General features: G+C 40.4%; 2 protein-coding genes across 2 annotated transcripts; one reads left to right on the top strand and one right to left on the bottom strand.

Moving 5' to 3' along the window:
* Positions 1-7,596: 7,596 nt before the first annotated feature.
* r3hdml (R3H domain containing-like) lies at positions 7,597-10,067 on the bottom strand (the record flags this gene model as incomplete). Its single annotated transcript, XM_083676012.1, has 6 exons — positions 7,597-7,735; positions 7,906-8,021; positions 8,186-8,288; positions 8,472-8,590; positions 8,940-9,269; positions 10,062-10,067. The coding sequence occupies 6 exons, from the start codon at positions 10,065-10,067 to the stop codon at positions 7,597-7,599; spliced, it is 813 nt and encodes a 270-aa protein (XP_083532138.1).
* Positions 10,068-17,657: 7,590 nt separating this feature from the next.
* On the top strand, positions 17,658-20,644 carry fitm2 (fat storage inducing transmembrane protein 2). Its single transcript, XM_083675676.1, has 2 exons — positions 17,658-17,834; positions 18,602-20,644. The coding sequence occupies exons 1-2, from the start codon at positions 17,662-17,664 to the stop codon at positions 19,191-19,193; spliced, it is 765 nt and encodes a 254-aa protein (XP_083531802.1). The 5' UTR covers positions 17,658-17,661; the 3' UTR covers positions 19,194-20,644.
* Positions 20,645-22,684: the final 2,040 nt, after the last annotated feature.

Raw genomic sequence — 22,684 nt, 5'->3', positions numbered from 1 at the left:
TTAGTTGCAATGGCCCAGTTCCACTCAAAAGTTATGAGAGAATATTCTACACGCAATTTGTAGATCATATTCAACAATTCGTTCAATATCACAAACAAAACAGACTGTAGACTAACATTTGAATATTACCCAGCCATAGTTTTCGTACCACAAGAGACCAAAAACTCAAGTAGCCCCTGTTCACCAAATAAGTAAACAATTGCATCAATAAACATGTAGACCAATGCTCCGTGTAAATCAATCACAGTGTCAGATAAACCTTGCTAATCATTAACTGCTGTTTTGCTGAGGATTCATTTTGACTTCTGGCCCAATCACCTCTGTCAGCAGCACTGCTCTGGCCACTTATCTTCCTGGTTCTCTGTAGGTCCTCCCCAGTAATCAACCAATCAATAGCCATTTAACCTCACTATCAGTTATCACAAGATTGTAAGTCAAGGAATTCAACCTGAATCAGATACGTGTGTTGCAGCAAAAACTAGACAGCAACTGACATCATCGTTCTATAAGCTGAATGTCTATACTGTTGTCATCAATGTATACTACTTGAAATCTATTGTTTCTGCAATAATTCCCTCAGTGCCCAGACCACATGTAAGTCCAATGTTTGCATTTCTGTCATTCATTTATCGACCCAGCTATTTCCCTGCGTTATCCTTATGTAGGACAGTTTCAACATGCAAACTCAATGCCCTCACAATAGGGGCTCATCACCCCTCGTTCCCCCAGTAGACTAGAGGCTAATTACTATCAACCTCTCTGTTCAACTTCTGAGACTATTTGAACAGTGTCACCTCTATGAGGACCTGAGAGACTACATGCTTGGATAGACAGTAATGACACCACAGGCCAACCATGTGCAGGTAACAGTGTTATCACTGGGTAGCAGCACCATCATGTGGACACAGCATGCACTATGTTATGACTACATTGCATTGCTCTGTCATGCAGAGCAAATCTGTAGTTTTCCCCATTCTTTTCTCGGAATCTACAATATCGACAGTAAATGTAGCAAATGATGGCCTCATTTGAATGAACAGACAACATTAGATCAAAACCAAATTTCCCATCTCAGATCCATTTTCGAATATGACATCTGCTTTATCATTGAAACCATTCAGACTGAAGGCTCATTCAAATTTTAGATATTGTTTTATTTGAAGATCAAATCTACTTTGTACAATTCCCATCCTAGCATTGTTCCGTGTCTCAAAATCAACCAGAGAACAAATCACGTTTGTTCTCACAGCAGCCTGTGCAGCTTACTTCTCAGAGCACAGCCCTATGGTGTTACAAAGTAAACAAACAGTAGCTTGTTTGTGTGGTGAAATAATCTTCTGTACGCACAACTCGTCAACACTCCTTTTCTGTCCACCATGTAAAACTTTATGTTCTTGTACTGTACCTGGAGTGATGGTGTTAAAAAACAAAGCAAACAAACACTAACGTGTTGTGTGGTGTAACAATCAATAACGCACACCATCAACTCCTTTTTGTCTGTCATGCTCTGTCGTGTACTATCTAGTGCAGTATGGTCCTGTACCTGGTGTGGTGGTGAAGTGCAGAGATCCATCCTCTCCATACATCCTCCTAGTGGCTGAGTAGCCCTGACAGAGACAGAGACACTGACCAGAGCTGACCTGCTGACTGAGTGCCGTAGGCCCATCAGCCTCTGGCTGGCCGACCAGAGAACACGCTGCTGTGCTGTCGCTCTCTCAGGCCTGGACAGACTGAGGAGAGGGATCCAGGGAGAGAGGGAAGGAGGGAGAGAGAGACGGAGATGGTGCCGTTGGGCATGGAGTGACTGAGAGGGGGAAGTCGAGAGGGAGAAAGGGAGAAAGGGAGGGAGGGAGAGAGAGCTGTAGGGCCGTAGAGCCGCCACAGGCCCGTAGGGAGAGTGGCAGCGAGGATAATCCCTTAATGCCTGTCACAATGAGATTTGATTGGAGACTTGAACACCCGGCTTAATAATGTCAAGCGTACAGAGTGTGTAATACCCCCGCCAGTGCGTGCTGGCTGGGTTTAACACTAAAACACATCGACTGGGTTAGTTAAGTCATTATACATGGCAGATGGAGCTGGCTCACTGCTCTTTAATGCAGCCTGAGGGGAAGGTCCTAGTCTCCTATGATGACCAAAAGGTAGCTGCAGTTATGACTTTGGATCTCAGTAGACCTGTGTGATTTTCCTATGTTTCATTTCAGCTGGAAGAGCACCATGCATGTCTATGGACAGAACACATTTCTGCAGAAGAACAAATAGCATTAGATGACCAGGGTGTTGTACTGAAGAGAGAAAATGAGACAGGATTTGTCTGTGGCCTGGGGTAGCACTCCGCTGCCTGCATCCACTGGAACTCTCTCTACTGGGGTTGGTAGAGTGTGTCAGAGCTTTAGAGGAGACCAAGATGACTCTATCTAAATTCATTACTTGGATATTGAAGCTGAACAATCAGGACTGTACTCAGTATAGTGAAACTCTGAACATGGTATCAGTCTCGTTAGAGAGGATTCAGATTGGATGATCTGTATTGCTGCTTTAATGACATACTGTAATACAGATGAAGATGAAGCAGATCTCAATTCAAGACCTGTCAAAATGATCTAGTTGATTAAAGCATGTCTATAGGATTGGCACTATATTACCCAGTCTCCTATAGGGCATTACAATGTGGCATCAAGTAAAGTATTCATTACATGATTCCATCATTGTGTCTCGTCAATGCTTCCCAAATGACCAAAGCTAACCCTTAGCTATTAGCAAGTGTGGCTGCCCAAACATACAGAGGGAGATAATAGCCTATTCTCCCATATGTTGTTTTTCATGTAAGAAAAGTAGGAACAGTGGTGAAGCCTCTTAAACAACACTCCAGTCACTTTATTTCTATGTTAGCAAATGAGAGGTGCTGTTGTTGACATTCTGGCCCTGCCAGTGACAGAGCTGACCAGCCCAGTTGAGTCTCCCAGCCCCCACCATCACACAGTCATCCAGCTTTTTGGGCAAACAGATCTGTTCGCTGAAGGGCTGTTCAATGGCTTTTGTTATATTTACATTCTCCAACTGATTCTGCCCACATCAGAGCTCAGGGGTTTGTCTAGGTTGTGACGGTTAAGCAATTAATCAATAGTATGACGTGAAGTTATTTGCGTGAGATATTGTGTTTGAATATAGGCCTACCACTCATAAGACATTGTAAGGCAGTCTGTTCCCTCTTTGTTTGAACGGTGGCATCATAGAGGAAAAAGTATAGCACCCCAGTTGAGGTGTTTACAATGTTGATGTAGCTGTTGATGGGCGTTAGTGGCCGAAGCAATTCCATAGAGGCACAGGACTATCAGCTCAACAGGGGAAAGAATCAATCTGGATGATTCGATCATTGCAATGCTTTTATCAGTGTTGTATGTGTACAATGATTGGTAATACACTGTTAATGGAGCTATCAATGTGTTTTTCAAGCCTTCCATTTGAAATAGTAAATCACCCACCTCTATCAAATCGAGGGGGATATTGAATGAGTCAGGGCTCTAGATCACACCCACGAGTCAAGCTTGACAAAGACATTTCACTGTAACTCAGGAGGAGATGTATACAGTGGTTTGCTCCATGCCTGATTACCAGTAAGCAAGGATTTATGTAAACATAGTATTCAAAGAGCTCCTCAGACTGTGGAATGATACATCACTCATGAAATTAAGAAATGCCAATTATCGTTATACCACTCTCTCCCAAGACGGATAACTCTAGATGTCCCCTTCGTAGAATCTTAGTTTAGGAAAGACCACTTTTAGTTTTTATGCACAAAATCCAAGATTCTCTAAAAATGCACTCCCTAGTGCCTCTAAGGCAATTTAAGATGCTGGTGATGAACTATATCCAAGATGTTTCACCTAGCACATTGTATGTCTTAAATCGTATACTTTCAATTTCTTTATTAATTTAGTTTGAAATGTCTTTCTGGTTTTGTTTCTGGTTTTGTTTCTCTTGTGCCTTTGTAAGCAAGGCTCTCTTGAAATAGACCATGGTCTCCCCTGCAGTAGTACTACTTGATTTCCCTATTTCAGTTCCTGATGCGTAAGGGGCAGTGCTATTTCTCATTAGAAATGACCTCACCAGGGATCTACAGCACGTTGTCTGCACAAAGAAACATAGTATTTCAGATCTAGGCCAGAGAGAAGCTTAAACCACTCACTTACCAAAGAAATGTATTTGCAACATAGCTAAATGTCCTGGTTCAGAAGATATTGTAGGTATATAGAGCATATAAACACATTATTTTGGTGAAAATGGTGTTGCTCACTGTTTTTCCACAATTTCTTGAATGCGTACACACAAAAACATTTTGCCCTGTTGTGTTTTCTTGTTGTAAAGTCCATTGATGGTAGATTGCTCAACTTTATCAACGTTAAACATGGGACTGCAATGCATAATATGGACAGTATACAGTAGCCCGTATGGTTAAATCAGGAAGATTGACAATTTTGAATAAACAATGATGCTACTATTGCATAAAACATAATGTGTCCTTATTAAGGAAGTAACGCCAGTGTCCTGTGAGAATAGTTTTGCATCTCCCAGTGTGACATGCAAAGCAAATCAATGATGAATGACTTGAAAACAAACCCCAAGCCATGTTCATGTTCTGTCAACTTTCCCATGTAACTGGATTATGCACAAATGGCTCTTGTTTCTGAGAAATTTACTGTAGGGACTATTATACACTGCCTCTGCTTGCAAATGAAACATTTATTGGTGCAATGTTTCAGTCACATATACTTTGACCAGCCACAGTTATCTCACAAAGCCCAGTGTTTTCCCACACTGAAGCTTTGTATATAACATGAGGTTGTTCACACCTTTCTACAGTATTACCATGGTGATGAATCCACCCTAACCCTCTGTAACCCTTAAGTCAATCATCTCACTTTCATTGAGATTTAATCTCGCTGGTCTCCCAAGGTTTGACTTCCCAGTTCGGTCTGGAGTTGCATCATCATCAGGCCCAGCTTATGGGTCTTTTTAACAACCTTCATATCTCTGCCACACCTCCCAGATTGCAGTCGTGTGAAAAACCCAGATAAAAATGCTGATGATTACAGTATATTTTTTTCTACATGGATTGAGGATGCCATAGAGAAACGCTCTGCAGTGACATATTGCAACCCATGCCACCATTTGGAAAAGTAAACAGCTGGTGCGCTCAACCATATTCACTGAAACCCGGAGTACAATTATAAAACAAGAAAGTGTTTACTCACCGAATGGCAGGTCCATACTTGTATTGACTTGTGAGTTTACTTTGACCATATCGCCTCCTTAATGTTTCTATAAACCATGTATTTGCCTCCTTTTTCTCCCAGTTATTGTCAATCCTGAGGTGTAAAATAATATGGAAGTTTGGCACTGCCTGCTTTTCATCTGGAGAAGGTGTTGTTGGCGCAAGGTAAGGCCAGTACTCCTGTTATCTTATTGATTTTCCTAATCTGGGCAAATGTGGGTGGAGAGGTTAAACAGTAACCAGGCTCGTATGGTCACCAATCTATATGGCAGGCAGCTGTTGCTATAGTAACAAGATGATAGAAACTCAAATACTGTAGGCCTACATAAAGTGATGTATTTTCCCTTTCTCTTTCCATTTCAAAACACCGTTTTTCAGAATGAACAATAGCGATAAGAGCGGATAATAAGTGAGGGGAGCATGAATGGGAGATTTTTAGTGTGTTTAAGCAGAGAGAGAAAGGGAGAGAGGAAAGGAGGGGAGAACATGAAAGAGAAAGAGGAGTGGAGCATGTACAGAAGGTGTCACCTCCAACAAATTTCCAACAAATTATGGTTTGGTGGATAAAAATAATTCCTTTATCGATTATGTAATACTGTACACCACAATATCTGAACATATATGATGCAATATCTCTGTTGATACTATGACTACCTTGAGTTAGTTCATAAGAATAAGATGCATGTTCGATGCAATTCCTCCATCAGCACACAAATACTGCACTCATCCATTCAAATGATCAATGTGGTTAATAGTTTGCAGAGACATTAGTCCAGTTAAGAGGGACTTACACCTTTTTCACACTTGGCTAAAGACACTGAATACATTGACAATATCTGCTCTCACATATTCTAAATAACTGTGATTGACTATCCCGTTTTCTATTACATGATGATTGACTATTCCACGTTGTACATCACACTTGTACCATCAGTTATAATTCTAATTCTAATTATAAAGTTTTTTTCTCTCACACTGATATTGGTTACAAAGGAGAGTTGATTACTGTTACTTGTGGGAAACTTTCACTTTTAGTTCTAGCCTACAGTGTCATGGGTAAATGACTCTCTTCCATCCTTTGTGGAATCAGATAGCCTCTAAAAACGCCTTTGAAATGTTTATTGGTGTGATATTGTTTATTTCCTCAGTGTATATTGTGAACATTCATGTGTAAAGAGGAATGAATCATGTATTACTTATAACTCAAACTAGAATGTGATCTGTATGTGAAACAGATAATATATGTATGTGATGAATGTTTTGGCATGGATACTGTGTGGACCAATTGCATCATATAACTGAGTTGGGATACACAGTGGCGCCGATATCCTCATAATTCTGACTATAAAAGCTGCATTAGACTCCATTTTATAGCAGATGATGGGCTCTCTGGATAAATAGTGAGAATCAATGAGGTGAAAAACAATAACAAGACAGTGTCTCCCCACCAGCTGTAGCTGAATAAGCACATATATAAACTGGGGCAAATCTGAGAGGATAAGGGCAGTCGCCTGGATCTGTTATAGTCAACCAATCACCCACAGCTCAGTAAAAAGCATGTCTGTTTTATTGGAGGAATGAATTGACAGTGTGGTCATGATTTTTCCAGGCCAAACATAAAATGAAGTACAATATTATAAAAGATTATTGATCTACAACAGAACACATAACACATGTGTAAATCTACAGTACTGGTACTTTATCATCTGTACAATAAAAAAAAACTAGGAACTAGGAAAGTGCTTAATTTTTCTCAAGAGCCGAAGAATGAACCAAAAACAGTGCAAACATGTCATGGACTTGTCACTTAGAAGTTATTCAATAAACAAAACAAAAAAAACATTGAAAAAACAACATTGGCACAGATTTTGCATTTATCATCTCAATATTTCCATTTAAAGGGAACAAAAATGAGTTACATCCAGCCCCCAATGGAGCTTTGCAATGCAAAAGCTTAACTTACATAGATTTTAGATAGTTGTGGAGATGTTTTTTCTATGCAGTGGGGAGAATCGAATTGGCAACACAAAATATCAGAACAAAACATTCATGTCATTACATACAGTGGATGCTGCATTAGACATTCATTAATGATAAAGACAACAATAGTGGTAATGGAAAATCTGAATCTTTTCATAATTTACAACCATGTAAAACCAGGTCTTGTGCTTTTAAAGCCTTTGTTTTAGCATTTGAAATCCTGTATTCATATACAGTATGTATCTCCTCTTGAAGTTGTTTGTTGATGAGATGAAATAATTCATGTCAGTCTCTTCTTCCATTAAAACAGGAAAAGTGCGATATGATGTCTGATCTATTACCTAATACCTTTTTCTTTTCTTGGGTTTTGACTTGGAACCTGACGAACATTGGTTTCTGTTGCATGAACCTCCATAGTTTGATGGGCAGGCAGAGCAGGGCTTGCCAGTCTTGTATGGAGCTTCTCCAACCCAGTTACCCCTGAAATATCAATAAAAAAAGTCTGTTACCTCCTTTGTGTCTTTTTCTTTTCATTATGAAATGTATGTTGTTGTTTTCCTCTGACAGTGAACAAATAAATGCACAAATCAACATTAAGTGGCATTATGTTCTAGTATGTACAGTAAAGTGAATACATTGTCTGGACTTACTTGATAGAGTAATTGCAGACCAGGAATACTGCAGTCCTCCATGTGCTCCCAAACACATTCATGTTTGAACACTTGTTGATGGAGCATCCCATTCTGTTGGTACTGGCCCACACCATCTGAAAGAGATAAAGTCATAACAATAAGATACTTCTCTGTTGGGTTTGAATTCTTATCATGATGTAAACAATGTAAACGGTATACAATATGCATGTCATCATACACATACATGTATCACAATATCACAACATACAGTACTTATATTCACACGTTGAAGCCATACCTGTGTATAGTGGGTGCACACTGATCCACTGCATCTGTTGGGGTAGGAGAAGGAGTTCTTTTCATCATGCCAGGACCTCACCAGCTCGATGACTGACTTGTACCTGGAACAGTAAGAGTTACATCATGTTACTTATTGCCTTTTCTTTCAAAAACACCATCCCAGTTTATATGTTACCCGATACAGCATAAAAGCAGTCTTTCTGTGATCATTGTTGAACAAAAACACAACTCTAACACAACTACAGTGTCATTCATAATTAAAGAAATGTAGGGTTCTGCCATACCTTCCAGAGTTGATTGACAGGTTTTGGCCCATATATCTCATGGTTTGTGCTGGTCCATGATCCCATACACAGCGCGAGGCCCAGGAATCTGCTGATTTTGCCAGTCTCTCATCCCACACCTATAGAATGGAGAGAAAGAACCGCAGATGTTCAACATCTCTCCCAAGATATGAAAACATAAACATAAACCCTTCCCCTTAGCCACAGGAAAGGCTTTATTGTCTAGTTTGTCTTATGAAATGGTCAGGGAATCCATAGACATATAGTCAAACATTTCAGAATGTTTTCCTATATAGCAAGATCCCCACAGAAATGTCTCCTATCAATTTTAGTATTAAGCCGATCTACAGTAAGCATGTGGGATAAGAGCAGCCTTGTAGCCTTGTCGGGGCTGTGCAGATATGGTAGCCTCATAAGAGTCTTATGATAGTGGTATGCATATTCTCTCTATATGGCTCAGGGCCTCACCATGTACTCCATATTGGCAGCTGTGGGGAGGACCTGGGAACGGACACGGTTATGGTAATCCAACAGGGCGTTCATTTCCCTGGACGAGATGCTTCTCCTCCGTCTGCTCCTGGGCACACTGATGCTGGTGAGGTTCCTGAAGTCCGAGTCTGCTTCAAAGCTGGCTCTGGTTAGGTGGAGAAGGTCTGTAGGGCTGGACATCACAGCAGCAGCGGTGGCTCCTATGTGAGGCATTGTCCACCAGATGGCAGCAAAGAGAAGCTGGGCACATGCCGCACCCATCTCTACTCTGTGGATAGGGCTGGGGCTGCACAGGGTCCTTCCAGGCTTCTGTTGAGGGGAGAGGTGGATTCAATTGAACAGATTCAATTAAAACATTTTTACAGTGCAAAGAAACTAGTCCCAAGCCATTTTTATGGAGTCAAATGGGGTGATATGGTTAGGGGACGTCCTCACACTTGACCAACATCTTGGCTAACTGTTCTATTTTATTACTTGTGCAAGGTGTCACTGTTGCTCAACTCTATCAACATACAGTAAAGTACTAATCAATTAAGGAATGATTAACTAATGATTCATTCAATCCAGGTACGATTTATGAGGATTCCTCTAGAAGCGAATAGACTGAAATTGTTTAATTTGTTGATGCATGTCTTTTGGTTACAAACAATATAGGTCCTATTGTACATGGAAATCATGTTTGCAAGAAATATTAAGGTAAAACTTGAATATAGATTGAATATAGATTACTCATTACACTCATAATAGTGTAGCTACACACAGTGAGCTACCATTAAGTATCTTTGCTGAAGATATCAATAAACACAATATCCTGTTCTTTCAATTTGTTAGATTTGTAGTTGACAGAAACTAACAATGATTAATAGAGAAATAATAGCAAAGAAAATGCAAGTGCATTTGAACATTAACAGTTACAAATGAGCCAGTCAACCATCCTCAGTCATCTAGGCTTATCTAAAGTCATAAAGTCAAAAAATACAATTAACATTCTTGATTCTTCATTAATCCCATCACACAGTCTCCACTTTACACAGTAAACCAGGAATCTATGCTGAGAGTTCAGGCTGCCTCGGTAGAGCCCCAGACAGCACAGCCACATACCTTCATCAGTGATTCCAGTCCAGCAGAGCAGAGCAGAGAAGCCAGGAGCCGAGAGGGAGAAGCTGAGCAGATCCACACTTAAACACTAGCCTTTGCAAACAAGCCCCTTTGACATATGTGGCAGGGAAATTTAACTGGGCCAACTCTCTCTGAGGATATCTGACGCACAAGCTCTCCTGTCTTCTCCTTCTTCTTCTTCCTCCCACAGGGATGTTCCCTTGGACCCAGAAAACAATTTAATAGGTGATTTAGCTTTCTCAATACACAGTTACACACATTATGTAAACTCACTACCTCCCCAGCACTGTAGAAACAACAAACATGTGGAATGTCCTAACAGACATCACTGAATGAAAACCTGATTAGTTAATTGTTTCGAATGATTAGTGAACATGTACACTGATATCTCTTCTTGTATTTTCTTGTTTTGATTTACAGTAGCCTGCTACATGTACTGTAGTTCAAATAGTTTGATGTACAGTAGCCTGCTACATGTACTGTAGTTCAAATAGTTTGATGTACAGTAGCCTGCTACATGTACTGCAGTTCAAATAGTTTGATGTACAGTAGCCTGCTATGTAAAAGGACATGCTAACACCCATTGATTTACATTTGGCATTTAGCCAAATGTATTATTTTTTTATTAAGTAGGTCTATGAGATTTGTTTTTCTACCAAAAGAATGGCAGACCATTTTGTGTGATTATTATTATTTTTTCCTCCTGTTCCATTTGGTGTTCATTTGGTATTTCATATGTTTATTTTAATGTGTTTTATTTGAGAGTATTAGTCTGCCTTGTTTGTAATAGAAGAACACATGTTTTGGCTGCCCCCCTGTCTCCTCATGTTGTTTCAATAAAACACAATAAAATGTTTAAATAAGCATGCCTTGGGCAAGAGAGGAGGAAAGAATGCCTATTAAGCAGAGGTCCCGTTTTTAAAGTGACTCTGCAGAGTCAGCGTTCATCTCCAGCTGTCCAAGATTCCAGGAAGAGCACCAGAACCTGTGCCATGTGTAATATACTATATCTCCAGACTCTGGACACTGCCAAGGTACATGCCACCACACCAACTGGCAAAGCTCTACCACCATGGGGTCACAGAGATCGTCAAGACAAGACACTGGCTCCACAGTGGAGCCATTATACACTATAATGGTAGAAAAGGATAGTATTGTGTTCAGTTGAAGTGCTCTGATCGAATTATTGGTATTTACTAAAATAACTGTTTTGATGTCAAGATTATTAGAGACAGTAAATAGAGTCAAGATGAATGCAGCACATAGATAAGAGTCAGATTAAGGCATATCTGAAGTTAACTGCAGAATGCATTCAGTTCTCCAAGACACTAAACGTGTTGCACTCTGGAATCTCTTACGGTTCTTTAGTTTCCGTAACATGTACCAACTGGAAAACGATCCCAGGGCTTTCCCCTAAACCTTGCCCTAAATTATATGTTGATAATCAACCATTGACCACCCAAAGTTCTGAACATGTGACGGAATGGGAAATACCATGGGTGTGTGCCATGACACAATCCTATGGGAGCGTCTTTACTTTGTGTAGGCTCCATCCATCTACCCACCCCCATAGCCTTGAAAAAGATGGTCTGTTTACAGAATGACATGAACTCTTTAACTAAGACATTCCTTTGAGTCTTTCTCTCACTTCTAATGGAAGTGGAAAGGGATCTCAGTCCATATTGGTTTAGCTCTGTTATAAAGGAGAGTTCAATGAATTGAAGTCAAGTTGGCCAAAGTGTAGAATTGTAATCACTTCTCTCTCATTCACTTCATTCTCAGGCTTATATATATCGTGGTCATGGCCCTCCCTGAAAAACTTAGCAAAAGGGTATGTTCAGGCGATTCTGCATGGTACTAATTGACTGTACTTTTTTGGTGACATTCTCAACTCCCCCTCTGCTTTCATTTCACCTCAACATGGTGTTGGTATGGGAGGAATTTCACAGACTCATGAAACAAGAGGTATCCAGACCATAAGGCTCTCAGAGAGATGGAGAAATGAAGAACATTACAAAAATAAACCCAACATATCTTTATATAGGGTAATCCTGGTGTAGAGGCACACTTGAAAAAAGAATAAACCTGGCTACACAGTGTGAGAAGTGTGAGAAGTGTGTGTGTGTGTGTGTGTGTGTGTGTGTGTGTGTGTGTGTGTGTGTGTGTGTGTGTGTGTGTGTGTGTGTGTGTGTTTGTACGCCAAATTCAATAAAACAAGCTTGAGAAACATTAGCTGTGCTTCTTGGTAACATAAAAAAGGGCAGGTGTTAAGTCTGTCATGCAAAGCTTCAGTGTGCATGTTATTCCTTTTTCCCTGTATTTCACACAGACGTTGTTGAAACCCAAACACAGTAAAGATGTTACGGAATATCTGTCCTCTTTACCTCAGGTGTGCACATGTTTGGACCTGTAAGACGGATCTTCCTGGTGAAGTTTCAGATAGAGGAGTTTATTATGGTATATAAACACTAAACACAGTATAGCTGCCAATCTTTTAATCCGTATATCATTCAGTGACAGTTTAATTGTCACTGTGTTAACATTGGCATTTATCCTACATGTGAAATGATGAGAACATAGAAAGTGCGTTCTTCAGCCTAAAACCACATACCACATTTAGTTCCAGATTTTTACATTGTATTTCCATCATTTAGCCATGATGACATTTTATGTAAATGTAAACTTTAGAAGCTAATACAAGGTTCAAGAAGGGTACATCAATTTCCCTTGCTGCTGTAGACTTTACGGCATCATTAAACATTTCCTACTCTTTTTCCGAAGAAGTCAGGATTTACATCTCAAACACACACAACACACACTGTTGAACCAATGACCATTTTATAGGTGTTTAGAACCTGATCTCTCAGCTATATGCCCCAACTTACATTTTACATTTACATTACATTTACATTACATTTATGGCATTTAGCAGATGCCTTTATCCAAAGCGACTTAGAACAAACTTCAAAAGCTTCCAGAATACCTCAACATGGTCTAGCAGAGTGTTGTCAAACTTTGTGATTGAGTGTGTAAAATTCACTTTGGGCTCCTTCAAAGGCACTCTGTAAGCTTGTGGCAGAAGGTCAGCAGCAAGCTAGTGACCCTTGTCTGTGTCAAGGTTCACCTTTACCCCTGGTCACATCTTGTTGGTGGTCTTCAGGCTTCACTGATATGTGTTTATCAGTGGTCTGTAGTACGTCTGTGATCACAATCCATCCTTTACCATAAAGGCTTGGTTTACTGGCTTGATGTTAGAAATATAACAATGAAACAACTTGGTATGTTATTTGATTATGCATCATTATGGACTTAGAGACTGTACTGTTGGCCACTCTAGTTAGTCATATAGACACTATTGCGTACAAGGTTTTTTCCAGTATGGGCTTTAAATAGTAACATGGACCTGATATAATCAAACTGTTATCTTTAGAGTTGGAGTTTAGAATGGAATTTTTTAGTGTTGGTATGATGGATGAGCATGGCAGCGGAACGAACCCCATCCCTACGAGTGACAACGAAGCCTTGTGAGGCCCGGCGTATAAATTTAGCAACGCACACATCCGTGTCAGTTCTTTCACATAGTTAATAGTTCTGTCATCATACATCAAAGGAGGGAAAAAATGTTGAGCAGCAATATAAAGTGGGTCCATCAAACCACCTGAAGATGGACGGATCCTGCAGGGTTTAAATGAATGATATATGTGAGCCTGACTGGGTTTGAGCCTGGTCATTCCGCATGCCAAAATACTGTCATAGTGGGCTAAAGCCTAAGCATTGGTTTGGGGAGATAACACAAGTATTCAGGTCTCAGGCAAGGTCACACCAACATGGACAACTGAACCACCTCTGTTACATGCAACATTCCTCCTAAAAGTCAATAACATACATTCTCTGAGTCAGTATGTATTGTATACAATGAGGACAATGTCCCTGGTTCTCTCCCACTTGCAATAACTATGCAATAACAACTGATTGTATGGAAATGAGAGAAAAAAAGACAGGTCAAGAGGTGCACAGCTGTGCGGTTTGCACTCCCTGTCAAGGAAACAGTGGAGTAACGCCTTTCTCTGCGTGAAGCACGTCATTTAGCATAAATCCAAGAGACCAGCTCCTGCTGCTGCTATGTAATGAGCCGTTTCTCATGTCAGCAAAGTCCAAACTTTGTTTTGGCAGCCAGAAAACAAATTTACCCAGTGATGTAGCCCATTCCCGGTGATACATAAAGGGAGGGAGACAGTGACAATTGGACGAACGTTCCTTACGGAATTTACAGGAATTGGAGGAATTGAAATGTGTTTTCTAGCATAAACTTTGAGTCACGTGTCAAACCACGATTAATGATACACTTTTAGAACAAGGGTTCTCTGTGGAAAAGGGTTCCACATGGAACCCATGGAATCCAAAAGGGTTATCAAAGGGTTCCCCTACAGGAAACATTAAAGAGCCCTTTTTTGGTGCTAACTAGAACCTTTTTTTTCTAAGAGTGAATGACATTTTATTGCTCCCCACAAATTAAACTGTGGATTTTCTTTCAAACATGCAGAACAGATTTCAGAAAATAGTTCTATGATGTAATTGAACACCAAACTGAATCATTCTGCTATTTTATAGACACACCACCAAAAATCTACAGGTTCCCTAAAAGCTAACACGACCACTGTTCCATCAGATTATTTTCTTTCGTCAAACAACCGATCACCTAAACCACAATGAATAATGCCAGGCTGTGAGGCTGGTGATTTACTGCTTGGACCTCTGCTGAAGCACAGCTAACCATCCAATAAATCTGACCAGACCTTTCTCCAGGAGAGCCTGAAGTGGGTCAAGCCTGGGAGCATCAACCTCAGACCAGACCAGACAATCCTACAAGAGACAATCCCACCCCCTGCAACATGACATCATCGGCCTGTCTGTCTGGGTCTAGACGCTGCCTGAGCCCTTGCATACAAAAGCACACTGTGACCTGGGAGTGTCTAAGGAGTGCCAAGTGCACAGAAAGCTCCGCACACTGAATGGCCCCTGTATTTACCTTTCAGGAACATAAAATAAACCTTGCAAAAACTGTATTTGAAGTCCCCTTAACCACACTGTTCAGTTGTCAGCCAGCTCTTCACCCTAGCTACACAGAGCAGCTGGTGCCTTTGAGGGATCAAGACTGGCTGTTAGAATAGAAGAAAGGATCAAGCTCCACCCCTGTGTCACATCAGCAGACATATTTCAACTGTCCTCTATTCAAAAGTCAACCATTCTCTCTGTGGTCAGTATACAAGACACTACTGATCTTCATTACAAACTTGGTCCTCCACTCTAGTAGAGGACCAGGGGACTGATACATCCATTTGTTGTATTTTTACCCAAATAGTTAAGAATGGACAATATCATGATGATAATTCTCACATGTTCTGTAAATCTTTTCTCGATTGTCTAATCTTTTGATAATTGAACACATGTAAGATACTTTACATTAACAATTCAAAGAGTACAACTGATGCAGCTGAACAATATCAACCGGGTGGTACTCAGATAAGAGTTCAGTCAACATATGGACAGTAAAACAGTATGGTCAAGCAGTAGCATCTTGCAAGGGAAGGCCTGTAGAGCTGGAATCCCATGAGAGCAAGTCATGGGAGTTTGCTTTAATAATTTACTGTCTACATTTTGTGCTCCGGGAAAGTAGACTTACAGACCTCTTGATCATGCAGCCAAGATGTCTGCAGGACAGCTTCCAATGTTTCATCTCCTGCATAATATTTGCTCAACATTTTCAAACTCTGGAGAATCTTGGAGAGGGTCTCCACCAACTGATTTGTTTGTTTAAAACTAGTTCACAATCTGGGCATTCCATCTGAATGGCTGAGTGATTTGTAGGGGCATGGCATAGTTTGGGAGTGGGGTTCACTATACTGTATATGCAACAGATCAATATCAATATTGATCAATATTCTTGGTACCCCTCTCTCCTGTATGTACTGTATGTATCTGACCAGCTTGATATCTATTTTCTTTCTGGCTGCCAACCCAAACAATGTTACATTGACAAACTATCAGAATTATTGAGTCCCAGTCAGGTATCAATACTATTATCACCCCACATAAGACACCGGGTTTGTTTGCGAAAATTCTATCACAATGCCCTTTGCCCAATAGTAAAGAGCAGACAATATATTGATGTGCAGTGTCAGCTTTCTGTTGTACAGAGCTTTCCATCTGAAGCCTCAGCACACAACAATATAAAATTGTAAATATAAAAAATGTTTGTCTTGTAAAAACACATTCCGGTCAAATATTTGACTCAAGATTGCAGTTAGAAGTCCAAATGTAACTATCAAGGCTACTCATTCCAAGCTGTATGCCCTCAGCCAGCTAGACTCAATGGAAATCTGTAACCATTTCATTTTAAACACCAGTATTTCACCTCAGCTAGGCCCCTGACTGTATAGTCTGGACTGGCATGAATTGAGACAGAGTGATTTCAGGAACAACAGCCAAACGCCAGACGTGCTTGGAAAATTTGATTTCTAAGAGAGGCCTCTTCGCCAAGTCAAAGTATATCGAGGATGGGGCTACAATGGAGAATATGCATTGTGCCTTGAATTCAGTGGTAGAATAGGGCATTTTTTCAGTTGAAGTTACTCTAGCAATATAGGGAAATGGATGCCTGTTGTTCTAATGGAACAGCAATCATCTCCATCTACAATTCTTCACATTTACTTGAGTGTGGTGGCAGGAGCTTGCAGTGTTTGGAGGTCAATAGTATCGGGGAACAAGGGTTTTACTGAGTAAACATGAGGAATGAGAACACCATAAATCACAAAATGGGGGGTGGGGGTGAGCGATGGGAGGGGGTGCAAATCTCCCCCCCCCCCCCCCCCCCCCCCCCCCCCCTCTCTCTCTCTCTCTCTCTCTCTCTCTCTCTCTCTCTCTCTCTCTCTCTCTCTCTTTCTCTCTCTCTAACCTATGTTATACTCTTGTTATAGTTGCTCTTGCGCAAGACATCTACAGGGTGAGTTTTCCACTATTTGCCATCTACTATTTCTACTATTTTACACATTTTTTCTAAACAAATCCAGATGTAAATGTTTTCTGCTGTTACCTACTACAAGACTAAATGTAAACCTATTGCAATGCATTGTATGTCTTAATCTGGGAACCCAGAATCTCATAAATTCTGATTTAATGCGTTATTTGTCAATAGAAAAATGATGATGACTCTTTAGGGAATTTATTTACATAATGCCTTTGCTATTTCTTGCAAATGTAATTCTTGTATATTTCCCTAGAGGTGGCCGAGACTGCCACCTTGGGGCCATATGGTGCTTTACAAATGATGATGTGCATAAAACTGTTCTTCTTGGAATATTAAAAAATGTGTGATAAAATCAAAGAGGATACCTATACATAAAAAGCTGTATCACAATGTCCCCTCCAGAAACACCAATCTTCTCTCAAGTACACAATGAAATGGAGAGGATCATGCAAAGCGGCCTGTCAAAGATGCAAATCACCCAAACGCCTCATTGGCTAAAGACGGCTGATGTCACCGCCTCCCTGTCATTTCTGTTCCAGGCGGCCGCATGTCAACATGGCAGGGGTAGATGTCATTGTGAACAAGTTTGTGGCACTTTGGAGTGTACCGGTTTTTCGTCAGAACTTTCATTGGCTTTTCCTATGTATTTCAGTAGTGGGATCTATTCTGAAGGAGACAGAGCTCGTCCCGAAGACATATTTCAGCCACAGCAAAAATGTTCTGAATGTGTAAGTATTGACAGTAGCCGGCTAGCCTGCTTGCTAGCTAGATTAGCCCGGATACCAGATCCATTTATGAAAGATTGACCCAGGCTAAAAGGTTGGATTGTTGTCCCCCACGATAAAAACGTCGTGGGAGGAGCGGGGATTGTGCATATGTTCGTATGCCAAACGCGATGTCTCAGACACCGCTGGGACAATTTGGCGAAACTTGGGTGAATGATGCCTCTTGCTATAGAGATTTACAAAATGTACACTCAGTGATTGGCCCAAGGGGGGTGCTATAGTAAACCACTGAAAATTCAAAATTGTAACCAGCACATATCTCCTGTGTCGTTTGAGCTATAGTCAGGAAAATGGGTACTTATTTGCCCCTCTATAAGCTCCGGCCCATTAGATCTTCTGCTACATCGACATTTGTGCCCCACCAAACTTTGACTTGCTGTGTGAGCACAGTCTAGATGTCACTTCAATGCAGAGTAACTAGCTAACTATAGTGCTGGCCAATTAAACAGTAGTATTGTTGCAGTAAAGTTATTTGTCCCGCTGGTGAGTGTGTCAGAGTTCATTCAGTGTTGTCTCTAAAGATCAAAATGCCTCAAGTCAACCTGCTTTTGTGCAACTAGCTAAGCTAATGCCCCCTAAACATCCCATTCATAGTAAGAAGTTAGACTGTATTCATTAGAAATAGGCTAAAGTATTGTCACAATGCTTGTTACAATAATCTGTAACGTGAGTGCAGTATCTTCATGACCTCTTCCTGTGTTCTCCTTCAGGTATTTTGTGAAGATCTCCTGGGGCTGGACCTTGCTGCTGTTGACTCCGTTCATCTTCCTCTCCAACTCACAAATAAACAAGAGCGTGACCTTCCTGTGCCGTAGACTGAGCTCATTGGCTGTGGCAACAGCCATTTGGTACACCTGCACAGAGACCTTCTTCTACATTGAAGATGCCACAGGATCATGCTTCGAGTCTGCGTCCATGGATGTCATTCTCCAAGAGTTCACTTTCAAGGCAACCTGCAGGAAGGCCGGTTTCCATTGGCATGGCTACGACATCTCAGGACATTCCTTCATCCTGGCGTACTCTGCCCTCATCATTGCAGAGGAAATGACACCTTACCTGAAGAGAGCTGGTGCCCCCGCAAACCCAATCCTTGATTTACTATATCTTGCACTTAATTGTATAGTGATCATTTGGATATGGATGTTTGGCTGTACCTCTGTGTACTTTCATGATATATCTCATAAGTTGCTCGGGACCTGTTGTGGAATACTGGGGTGGTATCTCACATATGGGGTGTGGTACCTAAAGCCTCTCTCACCTGGGCTCCCACCACAGCCCAAAGAGCTGAAACAGCGTGCATAAATGTGTAAACATAGTGACACACGACACAAGCCACAACAATGTAACTCTGTAACCAGCCATCCTCAGTCGATACACTAAAGTTAGAAAACATTGACATGTTTCTCCTCTGGGTCCAAGTTGACCGGTCCATGCTATTTAAAGGTTTCTTTCCTACAGAAAGGTCATTTTGTAGGGTGGGGATTGATTTGCAGTCCCTATGTGGCGGTTGGCAGCTGGTGTTCCTAAAATGACACCAAGTAATCTGAGATAAATGCATTGCATGGCACTGACGTCCAAGCTTATCAGCTAGGGGCTTTACACCCCACAGGGCCGACCCGAACTGTACTGTGCTGGTTCTGATATTTTCATTTCACATTCTACTTTCCAGCAATGCTAAATTAACTATGATGGATGTGGAACTAGGTCAGCACAGTACAGCTCAGCTGGGTTCTGCTCAGTGTGGTTAGGGTACTAGTGGCCATACAAATTCGTCCAACAGTGTTTTTCTTTCATTGTTGCCATAGAATATTGGCTTTACTGGATGTGTCAATAGAGTTTTTAATCTGTTTTTAAGTATTGAATCAAATTTAGCAGAGAACACTTCCGAATGTTTACAATTATACACAGTGGGACTGATTCCAACGTATTAACTTATTTTGGGTAACTTTGTGCTTTGCCAACCATTGTTGCTGTAACAACTTTCCAAATGAAAATGTAGATTAGCTGCTACTGTATCTATTAGGACAGTTAATGTAATTCTGTACTTTTTTCAGCATCTGTCAAACATGTTATAGGCAAAATTGCAATAGGCCTACCTGTTGTTTTGAATTTCTTTTCAATCATTTGGTCGTGGACAGCATGACTCAGCATGTTTTGCACCAAAGTAATCATTAGTGCTTAAAGGGACAATCTGCGATTGGTGCTTAATTTTTTTAACTTTTAAATTAATGATATATAACCATTGATTCTTGGAGAATATAACTTATAAATACCTAATGAGCTTAGTTCCACTGTCTTACCCCATCAGAACCCTCAAAATAAGCTTGTTTTACTCCATGTCCACATACAATGTAATTGTAAACAAACACTGTAATGCTTCAAAACATGGTTAAAACTATAATTTTTTATCTTATGGATGGTCAGTCCTTGTACTCATAGCTCTGTCTGTACATTTGAGAGTGGATACATTTCTCCCACCCCAACCCACAGCCCTTTACCAAAATAGTGGCAGGGAGAATGCTTTGTTATTGAATCCCAGATTGTTTGAATCCCCTTTTAAAGCTCTAAGACTGTCTGTTTGTTCACAACACTACCTAGATGGGATAGTCACGGGATAATTAGCATTAATTTGATACATATACATGATTATCCTAACTGTAGATATGGCTTTACTGTATGTATTGTAGTTTTCAGGAGATATGCATTCTATTAAACTCTTCAGGGGATTTTGTCTTTCAGAAGAATTCAGGGGATTTGGTTTTGCTGTGAAAAATGCCCTGTTCTCTATTCTTTTTAGGAGTATATAAGGCCCATTTTAAATGTACAGTGCAGTATTGGTATTTGAAGTGTCTACCGCAGGTCACCAATACTAATGTGCCAAAATATGCAGTGGATTCTTGATATGTAAGGAGCAAAGTAACAATCTGCAAGTTCGATTTTTCATTTGAATAATTTATTTTTCATTGATGGCAACTGAATAAATTAAGGCTTATGAACAGACATCATACAAAGCACCATAAAGAAATGCATATTTATAAATATAAAAAGTAAAAGTAAAAAATAAAAAAATACTATCGTGAAATATAATGGCCACAAATAAGGACTAGGATTCTCCGCTTTTGAATTCATTACCTTGAGATTTGTGTGAGCCATGGTATACAGACCTAATCAGCCGGGATAATGTTTTCCGTTAGAAGTAGCAGTGAAGGAATGGGAACAACGGTGCTTGTTATAATCCAAAATATACAAGCATTGACAATGGTAGGCTGGTCATGAGATGTGATTTCTCCCTTGTCTCTGACATTACACTCAGTGTTATATGTATCAGTGAAAGTCCCAGGATCCAACTCTACAGAAAGAAAACAAAAGTATCGAGTGGAATGTGGACACACACACACACACACACATGGGTAATTCTATATGGTTAACAATCACAAGTAATAATGTATATAAATGAACTGTCTGATGTGCCCCTATGCTTACTTTCAACTTTCAAAAATGTCTTAATTCGAAAACACAAAGATTATGTCAAACCTATGCCATTTCAAGATGATTGTGTTTGCATACTTTTGGAATCAAAAGAGCTCCACAGCTCAATGTCTTGTGAGGCATAGATTTAAAAGGTTGGATTCCAAACTGTTGGGTTTGTGTTAAGAGTTATGTGTAGAATGTATTGGGTCGCTATGAAACCCACAAAACATGATCAACGGTAACTTTTCAACTTCCAGTTCTTAGTAGAACATCCAATCATTTCAACTGTTTCTTGATGAGGAGCAGTAATGGAACATAACCTTCTATGATATCCTACAGTTGACAGACACAAAACATTGATCATCGTCTTTGGTTAAACATCCTCCACCCACCCAGCACTGATCAACCATGCAGTCAATTAAAGGGACACTTCGCTGTTTTTGACCTTAACAACCATTTGCAGAGATGCTCAGTTCACTCTGTTTCTGTGGTAGCAGAAAGATGTACAGTTGAGAGCTCTCTACCTTGAATCTTGCCCCCTAGTGATGAATTAAGAGGAATGTTACAGTATGTTGTTTGTGGTTCGAGACCCAATTTGAGTTAGAATAAATAAATCCTTGTATTTACACAATGTAAACCCTGTTAAGTTTCCTTGCTAATAAATGCTTGTTATGCGTTATAGTCCTGGACAGAGGGGTACATTATAGGTCAATCAGACTGTGGGGTTGGATCACAGTTCCTTAAATGGTTTAAGTACTGTATAGTAGTGTTAAAATGCTTACGTTACTGGTGATGTCGTCCTCCAAATCACATTGTTCTCATGCCTCTTTTGAAGGTCTAGAGAATTTTAGATCTGGCTTGGATTGAACTGGACGGAGCAATGGGAGAATGTGCTCGCAATTTCATTGGATGTTACATTCTAGAGCCCTCCCCCACATGCCCGTGCTTACAATGGTTTGTTTGTTGTTATGTGCGTCGTCTTTTCCGACCGGGTAGGACTATTTTGCAGAGAGTTGTTGCCTATGCTAGCTTGCAATATTTAGAAAAAATTTAAGAAAACCTGAAGGAAAAACAGAATTCAGTTTTTTTGGAGATCCATCCAAGCAAGGTATTTGACTGGTATGACGTGTCGTGAGAAATTACTAATTTCAACCGGGTTTCCACCCCTGTGTAACTACTTTCTGCAAAGGATTTCCCCTGGCTTTCCAAACTAGCCAGCCTGGTCTCAACATGGTTACTGGTCATGGAAACAAAGACAAAAAGCTTTGTACTCTCACTTGCAGCGCTGGTATCAGTTCCTGGAATCAAACCAACTATGCCAT

Source organism: Argentina silus, assembly GCF_951799395.1.
Source record: "Argentina silus genome assembly, chromosome: 8".
In the NCBI taxonomy this organism is placed as follows: Eukaryota; Metazoa; Chordata; class Actinopteri; order Argentiniformes; family Argentinidae; genus Argentina; species Argentina silus.
The sequence above is the reverse complement of the archived record's forward strand: the minus strand, read 5'-3'. Positions and strand labels throughout refer to the sequence as shown.

Excerpts from the sequence above, each read along its gene's own strand:
- fitm2 (XM_083675676.1), top strand. The coding sequence starts at position 17,662 with ATGGCAGGGGTAGATGTCATTGTGAACAAGTTTGTGGCACTTTGGAGT. Across the intron at positions 17,835-18,601 it reads AGCAAAAATGTTCTGAATGT|GTATTTTGTGAAGATCTCCT; the intron begins GTAAGTATTGAC and ends GTTCTCCTTCAG.